The sequence below is a fragment of the Hippocampus guttulatus genome, chromosome 13 (assembly GCF_054856545.1).
Source record: "Hippocampus guttulatus isolate MCC_2025c chromosome 13, RoL_Hgut_1.0, whole genome shotgun sequence".
NCBI lineage: Eukaryota > Metazoa > Chordata > Actinopteri > Syngnathiformes > Syngnathidae > Hippocampus > Hippocampus guttulatus.
In genome coordinates, this window is record NC_141273.1 from 3,837,732 (window position 1) to 3,849,766 (window position 12,035).

General features: G+C 42.5%; 1 protein-coding gene across 1 annotated transcript in view; it reads right to left on the minus strand.

Moving 5' to 3' along the window:
• The window catches only part of alk (ALK receptor tyrosine kinase), a 172,426-nt gene that overhangs the window by 68,156 nt on the left and 92,235 nt on the right, over positions 1 to 12,035 (minus strand). Inside the window, exon 8 of the mRNA XM_086127789.1 lies at positions 4,377 to 4,508. Coding sequence (XP_085983915.1) covers positions 4,377 to 4,508 — 132 coding nt within the window. The remainder of the gene's footprint in view (positions 1 to 4,376; positions 4,509 to 12,035) is intronic.

A 12,035-nucleotide genomic window follows, 5' to 3' on the forward strand; every position in this document is an offset into this window, starting at 1 on the left:
TGCCAACATCAGGCCTGCTATCTGCTGGATGCACACGAGAACAACTGGTTGTTGGAGAACTTGTCTGACAGAAAGTACCTGTAAACTGTCTTTGAGTCAAAGTACAAGTCTTTCAACAGAAAATAATTTGGGTTGAAGTTAAAGTCTCTCTTCTTTACATTATGAAAGTCATGAGTTACAGTTACTCATTACATTCTCCCAAAAGTTAGTAATTGAAATCCTTTATGATAAAAGTAACTAGTTACCAGTCATAACTATTTGCACTACTCTAAAATAAGTGCTTTATAGCAACTAATTTTGTCACGTAGCGAGGTGGTGGTGGACCCCAAAAAGCAGGCAGGAGGGAGGAGCAGGGTGTATTTGAAGAATTGTATTTAAAACAAAGAAAACTACATCCAAAACAAACAAAGTCCAAAGTATCAAACAAAAACCATGACTAAAGCTAAAACATAATGAACTAAACATGACAGAAACTAAGAGCAAACAGCAACACACATGACAGTAGCAAGAAGCAACAGCAACACACACGACAGTAGCAAAAAGCAACAATGACCCGACACTGAGTGTTCGGGCTGGGAGTCCTTTTAAAGCCTTAATTAGCAAATGGCCAACAGGTGTGCAGCTGCCGGGGGAGCCCTACAGTGCCACCTGTTGGTCCCTAAACCGAATCATGACAAATTTAGATTTTTTTGGTGGGTTCTGAATGGGGAGGTGGGATTTGGCTGCATCTGCTCCGTGAGACAGACATCTGTTCGCCATTCCAAAAATTACGACTGAATCTTGACTGACTTTAGCGTGTTTCAAAAACTTGAAGAATTTAAAAGTGGCCCTTTCATTTTTCTGTATGCGTCCCTAAAACAAAAACAAAACTTGGACACCCCTGCACTTTAGCATTGTGAACATAATCAAGTAGTAATTATACATAAAAAACGTACACGTAAAATACATCGGTTGCTTCTGAAAACTATTTTCGAAAAAGTCGTGCCCCAAGGTGAGATGAATGAAAACTATGTTCTCAACATCATTACTGGCACGGCAATATTTCACTCTTTTTAAGTAAGTTTTCTCATTTAATTGTCTTAATTGTAGGAGAAATTTCAACAAAATATTATCCTGCAATCGAAAAAGGTTGCGTTGGCAGTGAATGTGTGCAGTGTACTTAATAGGTCATCATTTTTTTAGAGGGTGGGGGGATGTTCTGGCTACTGTGTGTATTTGTGTGCCGTCAGATTTTTATTTTTTTTTTGTATGACACAAACCACCGAGCCTTGCAGACTCGCACTAATATAAAATGCTTCATATTCACAATGTCTGCGCTCACCTTTCCCTTTGTCTTCTTACAAATAAGCATGCAGATGTTGACATCTGCGACATTTTCAAGAATTCCTTTGCCTTATTAGTGAGCATGAGCGGAACAACAGCTGAATGAAAAGAAACGGTTCAAAGTCAACGGCCTCGCAGTCTAATAAGTAAAATCTGGGATAAGGAGAAACCTTGCAGATTGCCACTTAAATCACATGCTTGCATTCCCTTTGATGGAAGCAGTATCTGTAGTTGGACGAAATATGCTGAAAAGCAGTAGGGTGTCGGCAGAATTTGACGAAGATCAACCGGAGGAAGCTGCGGCTGAAAGAAGGGAGAATGCATGTATGCGTAATGATGCCGAGGGTGGATCACGTATAGACTAAATTGCACCTCGATGTCAGAAGTCTTTGTGATTGACACAAACTGGGATCGTTGCTCATGACTCCTTCACCACCTTTTCCTCTTAATTAGCCTCGGCAGAGCTTATGAGAGATTTAAATAGATCAAATCAGGAAATTCACAGACAGATCAGAGAGAATAGGGTATCAGAGAGGGGGGGGGGGCAGTGTGATTTGCATTGTGAGGTGTTGTGGTTAGTGATGGTGTATGAAAATAAAAGACCCAACAAGGAGTCTTCTCCAGTCGTCACCTGTCTGTGTCACACTGATACACTGACTTTTGTATCACTTGTGTTTGCCCTTAGCAGGATAAAGGTTGCTACTATTTTAGGAATGGATGGATGGGCCGTGAGAAAATGGTGAGTCAAAGCAAATGACAGCAGCACATCATGTGTGTGTGTGTGTGTGTGTGTGTGTGTGTGTGCGCGTGTGTGTCTGTGTGCATGTGTTTGCACTCCCTTCTGAAAGACGAAGGCAAAGAGAAGGTGAGCGGAGATTTTGTGACACCATTTCCCAGTTGATTTACATTGAAAAATGTGCAAGGCACACTGGCTTGCCATTTAAAAGGAAGAATTAGTCTCTCTCTCTCTCTCTCTCTCTCTCTCTCTCTCTCTCTCTCTCTCTCTCACACACACACACACACAAACACACACCCACTAGGTACACCTTTACAATCAAATACAAGATCTGATCAAAAATGTGTCGACAACTATGGGCAATATGTTGATAATTTTGGCCATTATTTGAAGTGGTGCAACGGCAGGGTGCTTCTAATATTCTTGAGTACAAATATCTATGTATGACCTGTAAATAACTTTGTCAGGGTGATGCAATGCATTTACAACGATCACACCAAACTACGGTGGAATGGCAATCTAATATCCAAAAAATGAAATGCAACAAATTTGGAATAAAAAAAAAAAATCTTATGGAAAAATATACCACAAGTTGATGAAATGTGAAATGGTTCATGACTCACATGAGAATGAACAGAAAATTTGCCAACAAAAAGCATATTGACAATGTTCAGCTTGCATATGTTGTTTCTTGTATGGCAGCACGACGGAGTAGTGGATAGGCCGAATACCTCCCAGTTACTGTCGGCAATGTGGACAATTCTCTGACACCGGATGTACAGGGACCAAACTGCCTACACTAGGACGTATGGGACTCCATGGTTCCAAAGCACCGCTCACAAGATCCGCCGAGGGACAGGAACAACCTTCTCCATGTCCAAAAAAGCACATGTAGACAGATTGGGTAAACGTCCATGCACACTCGAGGCACGCTGCGAAGCCTGGAGAGTTGGTCCACTGTTCCACAGCCAGGACGAAAATGCCACTGCTCGTCCTGAGTCTCAGAACTGACTTTCCGACGGACTTTCCTTCAGGCACCCCTAAATAGTCCCTTTTGGAGAATCAGGTCCCATGAATTCGATTTCTTGGGATTATTTATGATTTGCTCGCCTGACGATTCTGATGATTGATTCTGCTTACCATTTGAGTCTCTGACAATATATATTGTCGGACAATATTATAAAACTGTTTTATTTGCACAATCAGCCTCTATTACTGGTATCATTATTTTCAACCAGGGAGGAGCCACTGCTGCCTGATTGCTGCAGAAGATATAGAGAGATGCGTTGACCCACCAGGAGCCACGGCAACACCCGATGCACAGGCAAACGAGGTGCGGCTACAAGAGTGGATAACCAGAGCTTCCTGAGTTTCACATTTGTTCTCTGACCGAGCTTTTTCTTTGTTGATACACAAGCCAAGCGATCCACCCCTGAGGGCTGTATTTTTGTAGACAGCGAATGTATGCTCGGGCATAAAATCTACAGATTGTCAGGCTGCTACAAGCCTCGTTCAGCGTATTTGGGAATTTGGCAGCAAACGCTGCACAATTCTGGATTTTCATGCAGACCACAGGCATTTTCTTTTACACACCCCTGGTCCACCTGACAATTTGGAGGCTGAAAATAGAATAAAATTTACGCCTGCAGGGAGCAATTCTAAGGTTTGGTCCAAGTGGTATCATGCCATTTTGGTGAATTTGATTGAGGTAGACAGTTGATGAGCGTGGGCATGTGATGTAGACGTCATCGCACACATGTCATTGTCTTCATTCCCAGATACGGCAACAGCGTGCATCAAAATTTCTGAATCATTGTCGAAATGTATTAATCGAATGCATTATTATCCTTATTATAATCTTCACTATCATTTTTAAAATCCCACTCCTGGATATGGGAAACAAAAGCGCTCCCCACACCCATAGCAGGATCAGACGGAATTCATCAGATGGGATGAATATTGAAACCTGGCCAAGGCAGTGTTCTACCAAGGCTTCGGGAACAAAAAAGAAGAAAACTGCCAAGAAACAGAAAAAGAAAGAAACAGAAATAACCCTGAAAAATGGAAATGGTGAGGAAAACATGCCAAGCATACAGTGTATCTGCACTATTTCAGCTGCCTTTCTCCTTGACTTCTTTGTTGGAAAAGATTGTGCGTTACACTGAACTGTTCTTCGTAGAGGCATATTCACAGGCTTTGTTAATGAAGCTGCAGAATAGCCAACCAGCTTTCCAATTTGGGTGTTATAATCCAGAGATTGAAGTTCAAAGAGCGCACATGTGATTGTCTGTCAGTTACTCAATCTTAATGTACTCACGACATTGCTCGCCCTCGTCATCCCCGAGCGGACAGTCTGTTCTGAAGTCACATAATTTGTCCAGTGTGATCGCAGGTCCATCGTGACAGTGGTACTGGCCCTCAAGAGTGATGACAGGGCCCGCTGAGGAAGCTGGTAGACAAATGGAAGAAAAATAATAATTATTATGTTGGTGATTATTTTTATTGAAGATAATGAACTAAATGTTCTGATATACAGTACAAATTATTGTATTTTTGGTGGCGTATGTAGCTAGAGAGTCTGCCTCCGAATCAAAGGTTCTGCTGTCGAATCAAGCTTTTGCCTTGTAATTTGGCTTCCTCCCAAACCTTTTTGGTTAATTGAAAACTAGATTTACACTGTGAATGGGTGGTGATCAGTTCAGGGTAACTGGGTCCCAGACCAAATCAGTGTGACTTGTGGGGTTCTCCAGGGGTGACTCCTCGGACCTCTGTTGTTCAATCTGTTCATGCTTCTTTCTGTAAGGCCAGCTAATATGCAGCTGTAAAGAGTCCAACCACAATTATGCAGATTACAGTACACTCAAATCTAAAGTAAATCTGGGCTGAGAGGGTGGATGCTGAATTTTCTCCAACCGAACTCAAACACATCTGAAATCATTGTCTGTACACACACACACACTCACACACATCAGTTTTGTTCCAGAATTACATCAGTCAGTGGCACATGCTAATTTATGTCTGGGCTGCAAAGCCTGTGTGACATCCTCATGCTGCCGAGTACCAAGAAAAATAACTTGCCCAGGTCTGCATAAGAATCTGTCTTTGAGTACATTATTTATCAGAAGAATAAAAAACTCTGACCCAGATACTCTTGTTGGTACAAAGATAAACAAACATACAGATACTGGTTTGATGCCATCGTTTTGAACAACGCAGTTATACTGCAGTGACATTTGCATATCTATGCAAATCAGAGTGGTGATATTTCCGATATTCCCAGACTGTGGCTGTGGACACCACAACACCGACCCTAAGAGGGTGATCATAGAAAAGAAAACAAAAAAGAAAAGTAATAAAATAAAGAGAGTCAGATTCTGCTAATGATGAACTTGTCTTGATTTACACCCCTTTCTAATGTCGATTTTAATCATTAGCAATTGTTTGGCTTGCTAACGGTTGGCTTTTATCTGTTTTTGCACTTGTATATGCATTTGTTTTCTATGAAAGCCAAAGAGAAAGTTGAAAGTTGTTTGCTGAGGGATAATCCTGTGCCATTTATTGCTTCTGAGCTTATTAGACTGGCAGTGAAATTGTTCAATGCAAGAGGCGATGTTTTGATGGTTGGTTGTTTTAAATTAAATCGTGACCTTACTGACTGCCCAAAGACAGCTGGGATAGGGTCGAGCACACGGGTACCCCCTTAGGGAATTCAATGCCAGTCTTACGCATGACAGGCGGAGATACTGTCCACGACACCAGGCCCAACTCGCCGAAGCACCAGCAATGCGAACAGTTAGGTGGGTTGATGGCCCTGATATGAAAGACCAATGAGTTATCTGTTTCCATATTGTCGTGGTTATCAAATTCGTCTTACATACGAAAGGTCCCCAGTTCGAAACTGGGTTAGAAACAATCTCTCCTCCATGTTTGATTTGCTATCAAAAACTGCACCACCAAAATCACAACATTCACAAAAAACAAATCCCCATCAGGGAATCGAACCTCGGTCTTCTGCATGACAGGCGGAGATGCTGTCCAATATTCTAACAAGGAACAACTACTTCCAGCAAGCCCTAACCACCGAAGCACCAGCAATGCTATCAGTTAGGGAGGTTGACAGTCCTGATATGAAAAAACACATTGTCTGTTTCCACAGTGTAGTGGTTAGCACGTTCATCTCACACACGAAAAATCCCCAGTTTGAAACTGGGTGGAAACAATCCCTGTTTTTGTTTTTTTTTGTGATGAAAAACTGCGTCAACAAAATAATAAAAACAATCGCCTGCCCATCAGGGATTCAAATCCTGGTCTTCCGTGTGACAGGCGGAGATACTGTCCACTATACTCTCGAAAAATGCCTGCTTTTAACAATCTCTACCCGCCAAAGCAACGTCAATGCTATCAATTAGGCGGGTTGACAGCCCTGATTTGAAAGACTGTGGTGGTATCTGTTTCTACAGTGCAGTGGTTCTCACGTTCATCTCACATACGAAAGGTCCCCAGTTCGAAATTGGGTGGAAACAATCCCTAGTCTTTTTTTATTTGCGATGAAAAACTGCAGCACCAAAATAATAATATTCAAAAACAACCAACGCCCCCGTCAGGGAATCGAACCCTTCGAACCCGGTACCTCTGCACTGTGAAGTCGACGTGCTAACCACTTGATCCCCGCAATTCGCTTAGAATAAGGACCAGGCCAGTGGACAAATAGCAAAAATCCATGTATAATTGACACCCATTAGAAAGCATTGGGTGGAAAAAACATTTTATGCATTATATGTTATTTAAATGAATACTAATTCATCAGTAATTGCTATATTCCTCTGCCCAAAATTGGCATTGGCGAAAAAAAAAGAAATCCAGATAGGGCCCAAGTATAAAGCTGACAGCGGTACAAAAGTAAAATGATCTTTGAAAAAAAATGCAAAAACATCCCTCCTGGATTCATCCACCACGCCTGAGGTAGAACAACTAATCAGAGGTAGAAGGCGTGATCACGAGGTGTCAATCATTTGCTGAGCTCTTGCAGGGACGCCCACACAGCCTCATACGAACCAGTTAGCACACTCTAGGAAACTCTAGGAAAAAAATGAGGATACTGGGGATAAAACTGGCCTAATAAGGATCTAGAAGTAATCCATAACTATAGTAATATTCAGGAAAGTGCTGCCAAATGTACCAAGCTTACAGAGCTTTTCAGTGGAGGAAGGGGGACCTGCTGAGGCTGGATTACGGCAGCACTACGACAAGTGGCCACAAGGAAAAGCACATTTAAAATGGCTCAAAACTAGATGGAGTAGTCCATACATTTCCGATGCAAGTGATGTGGTAAACGTTTGAAATTAATGATGAAATGATTAAATATTTTATTCCTGATATAATACATGACTGAATGCAGGATGCCGCATAATTGGCTGTTGTTGTTTATCATCAGAAATTAATTTTCAGTGACCTGGCTTCGTGATTAGATCACATCACATTTAGCAGTTAGGGAATCTTTACATGATTTCACATGTGTACAAAAGGATTACTCATAAAAACTAACATTAAAAAACGTAAAGCCTCATGGATCGCCGTTGGTTATGAAGAACATAATACAGAATGCATTCTGATTATTGTCATTAGCAGCAGCAACATCAGTGGGGAAGGTTGCTAGCAGAGGGGTGATTGAGGGAGTGGGTGAACCGGAAAGGGGGAAGAGAAAGATGTGGCGGCAAGAGTCGGGGAGAAGAAAGGGAATGGAGCAGGAACACAGGTGGTGTCGAGGGGGTGGAAAGAGAGTCAGGTGTGAGGGCAGAGGCGACAACTCCCCTTACATGCACACAAATGCATACGCCCACACACACATTTCGAATTCATGTTTCATTTTCTGCATTCTTTGGCACGCTTTATGCATGTGACATGAAGAACAAAGCTTAATGTTGAGCACTAACCCAGTCTATGTAGGCTATGCGATAAAAATTCTCACCTAGGGCTGCCACAAATTATTATTTTGTTAGTCGACTAGTCACAGATAGCAGTTGCAATTAGTTGACTAATTGTTTTTAAAGGTTGTAAATCGAGCTCCAGTACCTTGTGTAAACACGAGGCACAGGTGGCTGGTGACCAAATAATTTCATGCTAAGCCCTGATTAAGACCATCATAAATGAAAAATTTCTGCATGGCTGTAATTTCTGATCACCCCATTTATGTGAAAGCTCAGAAATTAACGACAAGAGGAGACCGCCCAAATCGTTATATGCCACAATACAGTGTGCCAGTTTTACTGCTGATGGCAAAAAAAGCAAAACAAACTGCCACTGTTCAAAAATTACAGTACATACAGACACCATAATTTGTTTTCAAATATCGATGGAATCGTTGTATTGATGGCCCAAGTCTTTGCCCTCCAGTGCTTGAATTTATGCAAAAATAAAATAATGCAGTTCTTGAAACACTTTCAGTATCCATTAGATATTGCTTCTGCTGATCTATAATGTCTTGATCAGGTGTCACAGCTCAGAAATATACAATCAACTTCAATCCATGACAGAAATATACAATCAACTTCAATCCATGACATCCTTCCGCTTAAACTGTACACCTAGGCCGACTGGAACTCTATCATACTTTTAAGAACACATTTTGATCATGTTCCCCTCTTTATGGAGATTTATGTGTAGAATTTATAGATGCAAAATTGAAAACTCAGTCAAAAAGCTTATGCTGGGGAAGCAAATCTTATTTCAAGTAAAACTTGAGAGCCATACACAGAATCACGTTTTCATACAGAGCACCTGCACCCATGCATCCAAATGTCCCGTTCTGTCTACTCCACCAATTCCCACAGTCCAATTTGTCCCGTTGCCTCTGCGGCGCCGTGTGTGATTGATGGGCTTAGGGCCACCCTCATGCTACTGTGTACCTAATCGCACAGTATAGACTTGCCGTAACGCTCCATTAAGAGCCTGCGGCAGTATGGTGTAATGGTTAAGGGAATGCGCCAGGGAAGTTAAGGTCACTGGTTCAATCTCCCAACAGGCTTCATTGTCCCGCGCTACATGGCCACTTGGAAAAATGGACAGTGACAGGTTGCAGGGTAATACATGAGCACACATACTCAACACGGTGGGAGTGATTGTGACACTCATCTTTCTACAAAGTCACGTCAAGTAACGTAATTGGGTAATGAGCGTGTCAGTCATCAGGGTGGTGTCTGTTTCCTTCCAGGACGAAACACACAAAATGGGTAAGAAGGTCATTGAAATGTTCTCTGCAATGCCATCGTGATCGGGTTGAAGATGTAGCAGAAAGGAGTCTCCTAAATTCCTGTCGGGAGACTACGCTCAAGAGACATAATAGCAGGCAACTTACTTTGGAGGCAACAAAATTGGATTGTTTGTTGGTCCCGTGACTGATGAGTTCATTAAAGTGGAGAGGTATGGAGACGCAAGTTCTACCAAAGCGCCATTCATTCATCCTGTATTGATGCTATCTCCTCTCACTTCACTAGCTTGAGTAGTCAAGGCAAACCAAGAATTATACGTTGAAAGGACATCTTTGAAAGGTTTTACATACGAGTGGCAAAAGTGGCTGAATTCCAACAGAGCAGCAGAAACGAATGAAAGCACCACATGCACTAACTACTTGTGGTCCCAGTTTTATTTTACTCTGAGTATATTTGCATTGAGAACTTGTCTTTCCAGAAGCAATGTTCCTCCATAATTGTTTTGACTTCGGCATGCCCGAGTCCTGTGTTTGGCAGACTAGCGGTTTTCAGTGTTTAGATGCTTAAAAGCCTTAACTTGGAAATCCATTTTTTTACTCTACAAAGAAGTAGTGGTACAATTGTCGGACTGGTGTGCGCTGAGTGTGGGATCGGTTCGCACTCAGTGACGGTGTGAATAGTTGTTCGTCTCAATATGTTCCCGGCGACTGATTCGCGACCAGTTCAGGGTGTAGTCTGCCTTCCATCCCAAGTCAGCTGGGGTAGACTCCCGCGACCCTGTTCAGGATAAATGGTGTTGAAAATTGATGGATGGGTGGAAAGATATCATCTGTTTTGAGCTGACAACTTAAGTGCTCGTCAGATTTCATAAACCCTGGAAATTTCACCTGACATGAGACTGTGGTTTTCAGTGAGACTGAGTGGATTCACACCACTATTTTGCCAAATCAGATCATGGTTTATACATTCATGTTTGGAAAAACTTTCTTCAGGACACCATCGTGCCACGGTTCGTTTTTCAAGAAACACTACTTTTTGTTTCCACAGTCAAATAAATCTCAAATCCCGTGGGAGCAAATTAAACAAGATTAGTGAAAGCAAAGGTTGACTGGGGCTAGTGCAATCCATCCCAATTGTCTGCATGCAGGTCATTAATAGCAATGAGTAGCTAATTTTGAGTGCAAAAGCCTGGAACAAATAAATCAAACATGTCTGTGTCGGGGATCGTGTCTGAGAGCCTTAATTGTCTGTCGCTCCTTCAAATTCCGTGACAGGTGCTGGAGGGTAAAGTGGGGATGGCCTTGAAATCCACAAAATGCGGTAAGGCCACACAGTGATCTTGCCGCGAGAGATTCAAGCTTCGATTTTATAGTGAGAGGTGCATAGAAGCGGTTGTCTTGGGGAGGCAGGTGGAGGCTGAAGAGAATACGACACTTGTGCACACTGTTCCTCTCTACTAGCTATTGCCTGAACACGGTCTGACAGGAGGAACATCGTGAACCGGCACCTGAGAACAATTAGACACTGTTGAGCCAAGTCTGGATTTGCATGTGCAACAGCACCTGCTGCACTCTTTGGATCTGCGATGGAAAGAGTTATGAAAGTAGAAAAGCACATTCATTTATGGATAAAATGCAGCGATCACAGTCACTGTTTTGCATGTTTAGCAGAGGCCTTTCTGTCTCCTCCAAAGCAAGGGTAAAAAAAAAAAAAAAAAAACAACCCCCCCAAAAAAAAAAGCGCCCCCTATATATTCATTCATTCATTTTCCGAACCGCTTTATCCTCACTAGGGTCGCGGGGGGTGCTGGAGCCCATCCCAGCCGTCTCCGGGCAGTAGGCAGGGGACACCCTGAACCGGTTGCCAGCCAATCGCAGGGCACACAGAAATGAACAACCATTCACGCTCACACTCACACCGAGGGACAATTTGGAGTGTTTACTCAGCCTGCCATGCATGTTTTTGGAATGTGGGAGGAAACCGGAGGACCCGGAGAAAACCCACACAGCCCGGGAGAACATGCAAACTCCACACAGGGAGGCCGGAGCTGGAATTGAACCCGGTACCTCTGCACTGTGAAGTCAATGTGCTAATCACTTGACGATCGGGCCGCCTTTAAATAAATAAACAAATAAATAAACACACACACACACACACACACACACACACATATTTTCCAGTTCTGTCACACAGACCTGATAATGCTATGAAAGAAAAAAAAATCTCACTTATTTGGATTTGTGTGCTAACAGCCAAACATGCAACAAGAACTGGTGTCAAAGAAGTACCGTAATTTCAAGACTATAAGCCGCTACTTTTGTCACACACTTTCAACCCTGCGGCTTATTGAATGAAGCTGCCTGTTTCAAGATTTTTCCAACGGCCGCCAGGAAGCGCTCGATTAAAAAGATAACAGTGAGACGCTTTCATGTGTCACAGTGAAAACAACCGGCCATGAGAGGGCGCACTTCACCTGTATTTTGAGCTCATACTTTATTAATCGTAAAATGTTATACCTTTATTTTCACTCCATCTCTTCTGGCTCATTTGTTTTAAATTCATGAGACAGCTGGGATAGGCTCCAGCACGCCAGCGACCTTGGTGAGGATTAACCGATTCAGAACAAAAAGAAAAAAAGGGCGCAACATTGTTACCATTGAGTACCGGTATCAATTCCCAGGGACCGAGAATTGGAACCGAAGAAATGTGAAAGGTACCCATCCTTTGCGTGTGTCGTACAACCCAGAATTAAGTGAGCGCAAAGTATT